We start from the raw sequence: 14109 nt of genomic DNA, 5'->3' as shown, positions 1-14109 counted from the left end.
CCCTCGCGGAACTGGACCCCCCAGACCTTCCTTTCGGAGAAGAGGAGGAAGAGTTGCAATTCGACCAGCCGGCGGGAAATGCCTACCACCTGCCCTGAAGGGCGCCCTAGGGCAGGTGGAAGAAACCGGGCGTAACCATGATTCGGTGAGTGGAAACTTCCCCACACTGACTGTTAAAGTTAAACTGAGCTCAAAAACCAAAACGGTGGAAATGTGGGCCATGCTAGACTCGGGTTGCTCCCGTTCCCTAATGCACCCTGATGTCGTAGCGGCTCTGGAACTGCCCACGTTCCCTTTGTCAAGACCCATGATTTTCACCCAATTGGATGGAACTATGGCGGGAGGGAAAGCAGTCAATCTTTCCACGGGACTGGTCGCCTTGCAGATGGGCTCCCATCAGGAAAAGCTGCCATTTGTGGTAGCTCCAGTGGGGGGTCCTCTGGTAATCTTGGGGATGCCTTGGTTTGTGCAACAAAACCCTTTTATCAACTGGCTGCATAGAACTGTTACGTTTGCAGATGGATTTTACAAAGTACCCGAAAAGGACCTACTGGAGGACATGGAGGGTGGAGGGCTAGCGTATACCACTGTGCAAACGCTTCAACCTCTTGAGGGACTACCCAATCAATACCAAGATTTTGCTGAAGTATTTGGGGAAAAGGAAGCGGATCGCTTGCCACCCCACCGAAAAACGGACTGTGCCATTGAGTTTTTACCAAATGTAAAATTGCCTCACCCAAAAATATACCCCATGTCTCCCAAAGAGCTTACCACGCTAAGGGAGTTCATTGACAAAAATCTGGCTAGGGGTTTCATTGAGCCGGCAAATTCCCCGGTAGGAGCTCCTGTCCTATTCAGGCCAAAAAAGGATGGGTCATTAAGGCTTTGTACCGATTTCCGCGGGCTCAATGCGGTCTCAATATTAAATAAATATCCTTTGCCCCTGATCAAAGATATGTTATCACATCTGGCCAGAGGCAAAATTTTTTCAAAACTGGATTTGAGAGAAGCCTACTTTCGCATTCGCATAAGGGAAGGGGATGAGTGGAAAACAGCGTTCAACTGTCCTCTTGGGGCTTTCCAATATAAAGTCTTACCATTCGGTTTGTCCGGGGCACCTGGAGTTTTTATGCAACTGATCAATGAGGTCTTGCATGACCACCTATTTAAGGGGGTACTGGTATATTTGGATGATGTATTGATTTATACTGAAACCATGTCAGAACATATCCACTTGGTGCGTCAGGTACTGGCTAAATTGAAAAAAGCAGAGTTGTACGCAAAACTGTCCAAATGTGCTTTTCACCAGTCGCAAATTGATTACCTAGGGTACCGCATTTCAGCCCAGGGCATTGAAATGGACCCTGCAAAAGTAGAAGCCATCGTGGCATGGGAACCTCCCCGTACCAGGAGACAATTACAGAGTTTCCTTGGATTCTCTAATTTCTATCGGGCATTCGCCCAAAATTTTGCAGAAATCGCCCTCCCCCTTACTGAGCTGTTAAAACTTAAAGGACAGGGGGATACGCGACGTTCAAAGAACCCAGGCGCGCTCCTTACATGGACTCCAGCCTGTCAGCAAGCGTTCGAAGCGCTCAAACAAATCTTTACCACAGAACCAATATTACAGCATCCAAACCCCTCTAAACCCTTCGTTGTACAAGTCGATGCTTCTGATTTTTCCATAGGAGCAATTCTCTTACAATCTGACCAATCTGGCGCTTTAAAACCCTGTGCCTACCTCTCTCGCAAATTTACGGAAACAGAGAGAAGATGGCATGTTTGGGAAAAAGAGGCTTTTGCTGTAAAAACAGCTTTAGAGACATGGCGACACCTATTGGAAGGCACTTCAAACCCTTTTGAAGTCTGGACTGACCATAAAAACCTGGAAGCTTTAAGCACCAGTCGGAAACTCAGTCCCAAACAGCTGCGCTGGGCTGAGTTTTTCAGCCGCTTTGACTTCACTCTTAAATTTATACCCGGCAAGAAAAACTTTTTAGCTGATGCACTTTCGCGCAGACCCCAAGATGCTGGCCCAGGGCCAACGGTCCAGGGCACCGTCTGGACCGACAAACAATTAAGTTTGGCAGCAGTGACTCGCAGCCAGACCCGAGCGCAATCAACTCCGCCTCCAGCCGCTCCGCCTTCCAGCCGCCCGCCGCCCTTGTCAATTCCCTCCGATTTGCAACAACAGTTGCTTTCCCACCTTAAAACAGATACTTGGTTGCAAACCAATAAACACATTTTAACTTTCACCAATGATCTTGCCTGGCGCAACGATCGTCTCTATATACCCGAAGCAATGCGAAAAACCATACTCCAGCGCTGCCACGATGACAAGCTAGCTGGACATTTTGGCTACGTAAAAACTTTGCACCTCGTTCGCCGCCAATTCTGGTGGCCAACTTTACTCAAAGACTTAAAGGAGTATGTCACTGCGTGCCCTGTATGTGCGGCGATACAGCGCAAACCAGGCAAGCCCCAAGGTCTCCTTCAACCCGTTGCCACTCCATCTGTCCCTTGGCAGGATATCTCCATGGACTTTATCGTTGATCTACCCCCTAGTCAACGAAAAACCGTCATTTGGGTCGTTAAAGACTTTTTCTCCAAACAAGCTCACTTTATCCCGTGCGCTTCTATCCCCACCGCACAACAGCTGGCACGCCTCTTCCTCATCCACGTGTACCGCCTCCACGGTATCCCCGCCCGTTTGGTGAGTGACAGGGGCACACAATTTACGTCACAATTTTGGCGGGCATTTTTGAAACTTTTGGGTACGAAACAGTCGCTGTCTACCGCCTGGCATCCAGAAACGGACGGATCTACAGAGGCGGTTAATTCTACATTAGAACAATACCTCAGGGCTTTTGTTAACTACCAACAGGACAACTGGGTCGATTTACTCCCATTTGCTGAGGTCGCCTACAACAATGCCATTCATCAAACCACCGGTCAAGTTCCCTTTAAAACAGTTTTTGGACGTGAATTTGTTCCGATTCCCGAACTTCCACATCCTCAACCGCTACCAGCCACCCTCGCTGATTGGGCAGACTCTCTCAAAGACTCATGGTCTAATATTCTACTCGCTCTCAGCCATGCCCAAGCTACCTACAAACGACATGCCGATGCGAAGCGTTCCCCAGAACCATCCTTTGCGGTCGGGGATAAAGTTTACTTATCAACTAAGTTTATCAAGTCCCCTCAACCCTCTAAAAAACTTGGTCCTAAATTTGTCGGTCCTTTTCCAATTGTTGCTCAACTAAACCCTGTTACGTTTAAACTTGATTTGCCTCACAACCTTAAACGTTTACATCCTGTTTTCCATTGTAGCTTACTCAAACCCTGCCTGTCGTCAGACCGTTGGCATCCACAACCCATTCCTCCACCTCCCCTCATGATTGACAACCAGCAACACTTCGAGGTGGCATCTATCCTCGACTCCAGACGCCAGCGCTCCGCTTTACAATACCTCGTCCGCTGGAAACATTTCCCTCATCCTGAATGGGTTGCTGCTCCAGACGTGCATTCTCCTCGTCTCGTAGCCCACTTTCACTCTGCCTATCCTGACAAACCGGCTCCCTAATTTCTTTTGGGGGGGCAATATGTCATGTTCTCATTCTAATGTCTGGTTAACATTGTAACGTTTCACATGTCATTCTCTGTTCCGTGTTCCTTCACCCGGAGTTTTTTCATTCTTTCGCCCTCCATTGTTTTGAGGGCTTGGAATGTATGTTTGGGTTTGCGCTCCTGTTCAAGGTTACTTTCCCAGGCGCGTCTAACGGCTTTCAGCACCTGGGAGGGGGAGCGTCCTGACGAGCGACGGGGCGGGACCTGCTTACAAGCAAGGCTTTTAAGTTTGTATTTGGCGCGCTTTTGCTCATTCTCAGCTTTCTCTGTATTTGCATACTATTCCTTTAATAAATCAGTTATCTTTAAGCCCGAGCTTGTGAGACTGAGTATTTGGGTTTAGGCAACCATTACATGCAAACACTTTCATATGTATTTGTCAGAACTAAGCTTGCCTCTGACTGACAAGTGAAACTATTTCTGAGTCAGAGGAGGAATTGGAAACTTACCGGGCTGGAATCAGAGAAAAGAATCTTCAGCATGACTCAGCAGAGTGGGAAGAATCCACAACGCTGATTGGGCGAGATCCAGAGGAGGATTTGAATATGCCAATCAGCACGCGCCAGAGACGGGCTGAAAAGTGCCTGAAGGAGAAGGCAGCCCGATTGGCTGCAGGAGACTCCAAGAGCACCAAAGATTGGGATAAAAGGCAGCCGTACAGAGAGCGGGCTGCCAGAGACAACTGATCCTCTACGCCTGCAGCTTTGGGAGAAGAGTCCTTACCAGTGTCAGAGTCAGCATCTGTGGCCAAAGAGGAATCAGCATTTGAGATACACTCCGACGACAAATTGAATCCTGCATTTGCTGCCAGTGAAGAATCAGCATCAGCCGTGCCTAGCAGCCTTTGCCTTGCTTCCAGCCATGAAACTCCACGATCTCCTCAGCAGCGTGGGCAAGCCTTGATGTTCCAGCGCTGCCATTTGCGTTCAGTCCTGCGCACCCATACTTCACATGCTCCTTTGTGTTCATGAATTTCACGTCTATTGTGTTCAGGATCTGGTTGCCAGCTTAGTCCAGGGCTTCCAGACAAGTCCAGCCGAGTTCCAAGTTCCAAGCCTTGCTCCGACTCTTCAGTCCAGAGAATCCAGCCTAGTCCGGGGCTTCCAGCCGAGTCCAGCCTAGTTCCAAGTCCCAAGCCTTGCTCCAAGCCTCCAGTCCAGAGAGTCCAGCCTAGTCTGGGAATTCCAGCCGAGTCCAGACTTGCTCCAGTTTCAAGCCTTGTCTTCAAGTCTTCAGTTCAGAGTACCCAGCCTAGTCTAGAACCCCCAGCCGAGTCTAACCTTGATTTGAGTTCGAGTCCTGATCCAAGTCTTCAGTTCATACCTGTCTGTTGTTTGTAGTCCTATCCCAGATCCAGTGAATCAGAGATTCAGCATCAGTGTCATTCCAGTATTGTTCCAGTTCAAGAACTGTTGCCTCCAGCCTTTGTGTTCCAGTCAGATCCAGTCAGCCCAGTTGGGCTTGCTCAACCCGCTCTCACCTATCAAGGACTTACTTATTGTAAATACTTATTTAATAAAGAATATTCTGGTGCTTAGTCTGAACAGGACAATATTTTCTTCTAGAACCATCAACTTGTCAGAGTAAAGCTTTTACAAACACTCAGTAGCTAAAACAGATAATGTAATTTCCATAGCGTAACACTGTTCTAGGACAAGACATCATAGAAATGTAACATTTAACAGGAATGCAGATATGGTCCAGTTTATTATGCTAGATACATTAGGGAATAGCAAGATTTCTCATTCTGTCTGTCTGTCTCTCTCTTTTTGCCATAATAGTCAGTATTAAACAGCAGTGGCTCTACAACCAGTAGCTACTGCAATAACCTTCTTACACCTTTATTTATTTATTTACTCATTCATTCATTCATTCATTCATATTTCTTCACCATCCATCTCACCAGAGCAACTGTTACATTAGCAAGCAACAAGCATGAGACTGTTTCCCACATTGTGATTTGTGATTTGTTCAAACTAAGATAAAGAGATCTCCTCTCTCATACTGTCTTCTTAAAAAATGTTAAGTCAGTCTTCATTTGAACTGTCACAGGTAATCTATTAAATAAATAAAAATCTATTTCATTTTTATTTATGTTGGTTGTTTGTGTGGCAATTTATGTGTTCGATGGTTTTTCATTGTCAATTTTATTGTAAACCGCCCAGAGTCCCCCTTCTTGGGGGAGAAGGGCAGTGATAGAACTTTGAAAAATAAATAAATAAATAAATAATCATAGCAACTCTATAGGGAAGCCCCCACATAGCTGGCTTCCCAGAAATCAGCTAAGAGAATACTTTTTTGTCAAGCATTTGGGGTATAATAGAGGGTCTTGCAGGACTGCTGTTAATTTTATTTAATTTTAATGGGTTTGTTAGCCTGGATTTTTAAAGAGACTTGAATTTATACTGGACTGTTTTTAGTTTTTCATACATATGAGCTGTCCAGAAGTTTTGGATTCAGATGGGATACAAATGTTGTAATAAATAAATGTTTATTAAATAAAAATAAACATTTGTAATTGAAGAAATCCAGATATAATCACACTGCAGTTCATGACTATATCAAGAGATGGAACAAAGCATGTCTTCATCTACAGTCATTTTGGTTTATCTGTTAAAGATTCTTTAGAAGTGATACTTGCTTCATATAAAGCACATTGTCAAGCTGTCTTGATATTTTATAACTCATTTTGTTTTATTAATAAGGTTAAGTGTCTGTCACTCAAAAAAACAGATGTTATTTAACTGACAGAATATTTTTATATACCTTTGTTAATCCTCTAAAGGCTCACAAAGAATATATACAAGTCTGTATACAGTTATTGTTTACTTTAACTACAATTTGTCAAATAAGCCACAATAGATGGGTTCATATGTCATGTTAAAATCTAAATCATGATTAACAAGCCATTATGGTTTTTGTATAAATAACTGAACCAAAAATAAACAAACTACACTGTGGCTTTGTATAATGTGTTAAGTCCAGTCTATATGTACAGTGGATACACACCCGTTAAAATGCCAGGTTTTCGAGATGTAAAAAATCAGACCAAGATAAATCACTTCAGAATTCTTTCCATCTTTAATATAACATATAAGCTGTACAATTCAATTGAAAAACAAACTGAAATCTTTTAGGGTGAAAAAATAAAAATAAAAAAACTAGAATAAGTGTGGTTACATATGTGTGCACATGGCTGCGTAAGTGTGCACACCCTTAAACTAATACTTTGTTGAAGCACCTTTTGATTTTATGACAGTATTCAGTCTTTTGGGGTAGGAGTCTATCAGCATGGCACATCTTGCCTTGGGAATCTTTGCCCACTCTTCCTTGCAGAAGCGCTCCAAATCTGTCAGATTGCGACGGCATCTCCTGGGCACAGCCCTCTTCAGGTCACCCCACAGGTTTTCAGTTGGATTCAGGTCCGGGCTCTGGCTGGGCCATTCCAAAACTTTGATCTTCTTCTGGTGAAGCCATTCTTTTGTTGATTTGGAGGTATGCTTTGGGTCGTTGTCATGTTGAAAGGTGAAATTCCTCTTCATCTTCAGCATTTTAGCAGAGGCCTGAAGGTTTTGTGCCAAAATTGACTGATATTTGGAGCTGTTCATCATTCCCTCTACCTTGACTAAAGCCCCAGTTCCAGCTGAAGAAAAACAGCCCCAAAGCATCATGCTGCCACCACCAGGCTTCACTGTGGGTATGGTGTACTTGGTGATGCGCAGTATTATCTTTGCACCAAACATACTTTTTGGAATTATGGCCAAAAAGCTCAACTTTGGTCTCATTAGACCATAACACATTTTCCCACATGCTTTTGTCAGACTTGATGTAGTTTTTTGCAAAATGTAGCTGGGCTTGGATGTTTTTCTTTGAACTTTTTGGGCATAAGATTGGTAGGAAATGGTTGAGGCCAGATGAAAGGAGCAGAGGTGACCCAAAAACAGGCCAAAGGGCAGTAGAATTGGCTGAGGATTATCTGGCAGCAAAAAGGGCAGAGGATGATTGAAAGGGAGATACAGAAGGAGAAAGGAGAGTGAGAAAGCCTGTTTTAGAAAGCAGGAATCATAAAGAGCAGGAAGAGTTGAAGGAAAAAGGTATAAAGAAGCCTTTGGCTCCTGCCCAAATGAAAGGAAGACATTGGGAAGGTAGAGAGACCCATAGTTGTTACAACTGTGGGAAAAGTGCACATTTGTCGAGGAGCTGTAAGAACCAGAGGAAAAAGGGAATGTCTGCAGTAACAAGCACCTCTGGGGACCAAAATTATGGTTCCAGCAAAAGTCAATGGGATGTCTGTCAGGGGTTTAATAGATACTGGGAGGAGAAGGACATTAGTACTTCCTCACTTAGTAAAAAAGGCAGTATACATAGGAAAGGAGCCTCTCACAAGTGTGTTTGGGCAGACTGAGATGGTTCAATTGGTTAAAGCCAAGATTCAAGCAAAGGGAATTGAGAAGGTAATGGTAGCAGGAGTAATCCCTAAATTATCATGTAATCTAGTGATTGGAACAGATTTCCCAATTGCTGAGGGTTGGATTAAGAAAGGAGGCTGAGGTGGTGGGAGTAACCACAAGAGCTCAGTCTATGGCAGGGGTGAGGAAGGAGCAAAAGCAGGAGGGAAAGGAACCTAGAATCCTTCCTAGTCACACTGCTTTATTAGGAGAGGTGGGATGTCCTAGAAAAGATAAAGCTTTAAGAAAGGCTGATAAAGTTGGAGGTGAATCCATACAAATAGACATGCCTAAATGGGAAATTGACCAGGGCCCTTGCAAAAGAAAGATCCTACTTTAAAACATTGTTGGTTAGCAGCAGAACAGGAGGGAAACAGGGAAGCAACATCCAGATTCCAGGAAAAATCAGGGTCGCTGTTTCAAATTAGGCTCCATCCATATACGAAGGAACAAATTGAACAAATAGTAGTTCCCCAGGAATACTGCAAGGTGATACTGGAACTAGCATATGAAAATCCATGGACATATGGGTAGAGATCAGACCACATTTAGAATATTAGACAGGTTTTATTTGCCAGGGATTAGTAAAGATGTAGCCCATTACTGTAGATCCTGCCCTGTGTGTCAATTAGTGAAACCAAAAGGGGAACAAGATAAAGTTCCATTGGAGAGAGTGCCTCTAATTCCCACTCCTTTTTCTAAAATAGCCATGGATATTGTAGGTTCTTCACCCCAATCCAGTAAAGGCAATGAATATATCCTAGTAGTCTGTGACTACGCAACTAGATATCCAGAAGCAGTTCCATTAAGGAATGTAACAGCCAAAAGAATAGCAGAGGAGCTGGTAAAAATCTTTAGTAGGTTAGGCATACCAAAGGAGATCCTCCAGATTAAGCACCTAACATCAATCAGTGCTGCCTAAATATTTGTACGCTGATTTAGGGATAAAAGAGGTACGTACCAGTCCTTATCAACCCAAGGCAGATGGTCTGACCGAGAAGATAAATCAGACCCTTAAGGCTATGCTTAAGAAGTATGCAGGCCAAGACCCAAAACATTGGGATACCTGGCTCTACTCACATCGAGACAGCTGGTGAAGTTGTTGCTAAAATGGGCGCCTGTGAGTGCTCTCTCCCTCTTGTGTAGGCCAAGTGAATATATTTCTTTTTGGGACCATAGGATGGATGATTTCGGGTGGAAGACCGTATCTGGCCCACAAGCTATAGGTTGCTATCCCTAAGCTAGATATAATTATTAAGATTACACCTAGAGTAAAACCAGTATTAGTCTAAGCCATTATGGATCTCCAAGGCTATAAGATACCTAAAAAACCTTGAAATTCTATGAAAGGCATCTGCCTTTCTTCTTAATAAAGTAAGTGCCAATAAACAAGTAGCTGATTTTACAGTAAATGACTTAGGTTCTAATAAGATGGTCTCACCATTCTACAACCACAAATCTCCTAAAGGCTCTGCCATCCAAAATCTCCACTATAGCTAAAAGTGGATTATCAAAATATTCATGTTAGAATAAGGAGCAGGCATTTCTCAGACAGATTAATGCAAGTTGAAAGTGTCCACTGGTCAATGGCACTGACACAAAAATGCCAAGAATAACTTTTTGCACATATTCTTTAACTTTGGCAGAGTTAATAGTCCAATAGCTCATAAATAATTCTTGCCTTAGAAAATGGAGAGTCCATTTTCAGAAGGACTTATCTTAAATGGAAATCAAGGCATGCACTTTGCAAGTTGCTCTAATTCTAGAGTTCCCCACTGCAGCAAATGGTTAAAAGCCTTTTCTGCCAAGATCGACAACATCAAAGATTCTTCAATATCTTTGAAACAGCTCTTCTTTCACTGTTGCCAACTAGTCACAAATCAGCTGAAACTTGCACTATATCTCCAATCAAACACATTCAACTTTGAACAAGACGAACAAATTTTCTCATATACCCTGTCACACCCACACTTGCAAATGGCTTACCAACATTTGCCAAACCATAAACTAAAGATAAAGCAAAAAATATAAAAGCAGGCAAATATAGCAACACAGAGAAAATAGCAGGAGTCCTTCAGAATAATCTAAAAGTTAGGACTCTTCTTTTGGAGATGGCAGAAGGATAGGAGGAAACTGCTCACAGTGATCTGACTGCAGTAAACTGAAACAGAAATGGTTTGACATGCTGGGTTTTCTTAAAACCATAAAAATTAGGCCCCAAGATTTCCATGATGAGAATCATTTGCTTTAACATCTGCTTGTATTATTGCCTATTTTGGTACCTGTTTTATTAAATCATGGTTCAGTTCAACATAGAATGAGTAACTGAGATCTACCTCATTAATCTGATTTACTTAGAACAAAAAATCGTAACTTTTTGTATACAATTAAATCATTACCACCATCTGGAGGCTGGTTTCTGCAACAGCACCTAACCTATACACTATCAAATACTTCATGATTTTATATACTGCACTAAACATAATTCTTCCAAAACAGGAAATATTTATAACTTCCATGATTGATTTCAGCTTTTTACTATATATTTTTTCTTTCATAATTTCAGACCTGCATATTCAAAATTCCAATGATTCAAATAAACGTGCAATCCATAACAGATAGAGAGCCATTAGTACAGAGGAGTATTTGCAATACTCACTGTAATACGCATTTAATACGGTGTCTTCAATTTGTCTTGTAACATTGGCATCAGCCCACTCCTACAAATGTTCACAGAGGAAGAAAACACCATTAGCGTAAATAAGCAGCAATTTGTATGCCCAGCTAACAAGAACAATTTTTATTTTTTTAAAAAAAGATCAACCTCTGCTACTATGCAAACAGATAAGACTAAATGTATTTGATTAATCACTTTTACAAATAATATTCAAGCCCATTTACAAGTAACATTCAAGAATTCTTCATATGAAGAAATGCATAACATGGTAGTAAAAAAACCAACAGGCCTTGTATGGTGATGAACTAAGCAACATCCACAACAATTCTTCAAAAAATATTAAGACGCATTAATTAAGCTGGAAGCAAAGCACATGCTGAAAATGTGTTGGTCACCCTGGCATTTTCCAGTAAATGATATTTTCCCTATTCAACTATTTGTAGCCACTATCTCTTATAGTTATATTAATATATCTTAATGAGAAATTACAATGAAATAAATCATAAAAATAGGTAGGTGATATATTTTAATGTTGTAGAGTGCTTCCTTTATTGTGTTAAATTTAGAAACTGCCCAGCTCCAAATGACACTGGGCAGTCTACAATTAAAAATAAGGGAAAAAACCCTATAAAACAGCAAAAAAGAACAATGCACGTCTGGCAACTGTACAACATAACAAAAAACTGACAGGGATTCAAAACCCACCCCAGCCCTAAGCCCCGGGAGAACTCCGATCTCAAATGGGGAAGCGCCACCCTATCCAAGACTAAAGATGAAAGGTCCTCAGATTTAGGGGGCCAAATATCCAGAGTCACTTGTCAAGACTGAGCGTGAGCCTGTTACTCCTCATCCAAACCCAAACAGCCTCCAGAACATTGACAGCTTTATCAGTTAAAACAAATATGAAATAAATAATGCTGTAGGGTGCTTCGAGAAGCTTAAAGTTATAGAAATACCTAAAATAACAGTAATCCATGCTGAATAAAAGCTCTCATTGTGTAATGACCATCAATTTGTAGAATTATGGTTTTATCTGTAAAATCTGTCCCATCCTTATGTTGTTGCTATTAATCACTAAGGAACTACAGAACTTCTTGTAATCTCTTGGATTTTAGAAAGCCTGCACTGAACAGCTTCTGACATATAGCCCTAAATCTCAAGAGCAGATCACATTTGGAAAGAGTTCAAATGTTACTTTCTTTTACACTAACAAGGTTAGGAGTACAAATTCTGAGCACAATACTTGCTATTGCAGCAAACATGCCCTGATGTCTCTAGACAGTCCCAAGTGCCTGGAATATATCCACAAGCCCCTGTGAAAGACTCTGTAAAACTGGCAGCCTTTTCACCTCTGTAGGGGTTAAAGACCTAGATGAGAATTTTCTGCAATATCATACTGAAGGAAATTCTGTACTGCATTTACCAGGTATTGGCAACAGAACTCTAAGTTGCTTATCAGTTTTAATCGTTCTGATTCTAAATCCCAAATACAATTAAATAATTTATTAAATTATCCTAAATTGGTTTCAGTGATCATCTGCAAGGCATATGGTAAACATCTTTTATATAGCCCCTATAGCACTTGCCTGATCTCAAAAAGCTAAACAGTATTGGATATGGCTAGCATTCAGATACATGCTGGTTACATCTTACAATTTTTAACACTAAAGGTTAGTTAATTTCCTAGCCTCAATGTCACCCAAAAACAGTGTACTCAGCTTATAGGTACTCTCAGGTTGCCCTTATTAACAACCAGTGCAAATCACATCAACTTGATGAGCAAAAGCAAGAATTCTTGCATTGAAGAATATAGGCAGCTTCTCAATACTTCTTGCTTTCCCAAGTTACGTATGCATGCGACTCCACCATTCTTTTTTATGAGCACCAAATGCTTGGGAATGACAGCCTATAAGATTTCACTTGCATGAAAGTCTGGATAACATTTCCCTTCCCATGGCAGAGTTGTTCTTTAATTTTTTTATTAAAAAAAAACAAGCTTAAAAAAACCTTCACTAAATCTTATTATCTAAAAATTATAATACCTTAAAAGGGTATTGTTATTGATTTAATGGATTAATAAAGCAGCATCTATATTACTATATTATATATTTGTTATTTTAAAAAATATTTTGATAACCTGATTAAGCATAATTGGTTTCCTTTGTAATATAATCTATGTATTTTATTTTATGCATTTAATGTATTTTTCTGCAAAGGGGTCCTTAGGTTTTACCAGACTGTAAAAGGGGTCCATGATACAAAAAGGTTAAAAACCCCTGCTCTAAAGACACAAAAATTAAATTGAATGCTCTCTGAACAGCAAATTACCTTCTCCCAACCCAACTACCCCCACCGGCCCCCCGTTTTTTCCTACTGTATCTGGTAAAAACTTATGTTTAGTTTGGGGTGGGTGGGTGAAGATAGATGTTTTAAAAAAAGAACTCATGTATCCACAGTTTATTTAGTAGAGTCAGTCATACCAATCTATACTATAAGGCTAAATCCAGCTTCAATTATAGCAAATTGTACAATATCAATATTGATATTAGAAGTTCATAGAAAGAGAACAGGTCACAAAATCTATGGGGATGATGTGGAATTCGACGAATATGAAATGAAATCATTCAATAATGGGGAAAAACAGAACTTAAGAATCTGAAAGAGAATAGCTATTGAGAAAATGGTCAAATAGACTAATCCTAGCTCAGTTTTGAGAAACAGCATTCAACCTGTTCAAGAAGAAGTTGCACTTCCTCTGACAATTTGGGGTTCTTAGCTCTTGCTTTATCATTCAAGTCCAAGTAGTTCCAGTGGCAGAGAGGCCTTCTACTGACATTGCTAATTGCCAGCTACAGCCTTTCCAGAACAGGGATAATTTAATCACAATTATTAACAATCACAAAACACCCTAACTGCATTACTGCAATGCATTATACATGAAACTGTCTTTCAAGACCATATAAAATTTTCATTTGGCAGAGAATATACAGGGCTATTTCACCAGACACTGCTGGCCAATCAAATTCTTCTTCTTCCATGCTCCTCCCAAATCTCCTCCAGAGGTATCATGAACATTCCTGGACAGATTTGGGGGTGTTCAAAGAGTTATAAAGCAAAAGATACTCTTATGCACAAGTCGAAACATGCCTGCATAATTCTTATTTTAATACACAGCTGCCAGGATTTGCAAATCAAGTTTAATGCAAATCTCTACTCTCATGCTCCCTTTCCTGAATTCCAGGGTATCTGAATGTGACTATTCCCCAGGTGAAAGGGTACCAAGATATAAATAATTACACTGCAGCCACCTGTTCTTGGAAGGGGAGAAGTTCTACCCCATTCCAGAATCCAGCTGGG

General features: G+C 41.2%; 1 protein-coding gene across 1 annotated transcript in view; it reads right to left on the bottom strand.

The window, feature by feature from the left end:
• LMBRD1 (LMBR1 domain containing 1) overlaps positions 1–14109 on the bottom strand; it is a 73265-nt gene that overhangs the window by 54796 nt on the left and 4360 nt on the right. The window contains exon 3 of the mRNA XM_063313160.1: positions 10735–10795. Within this exon, the coding sequence (XP_063169230.1) occupies positions 10735–10795 (61 nt within the window). The remainder of the gene's footprint in view (positions 1–10734; positions 10796–14109) is intronic.

The sequence above is a fragment of the Candoia aspera genome, chromosome 1 (assembly GCF_035149785.1).
Source record: "Candoia aspera isolate rCanAsp1 chromosome 1, rCanAsp1.hap2, whole genome shotgun sequence".
Classification (NCBI taxonomy): Eukaryota; Metazoa; Chordata; class Lepidosauria; order Squamata; family Boidae; genus Candoia; species Candoia aspera.
The sequence above is the reverse complement of the archived record's forward strand: the minus strand, read 5'-3'. Positions and strand labels throughout refer to the sequence as shown.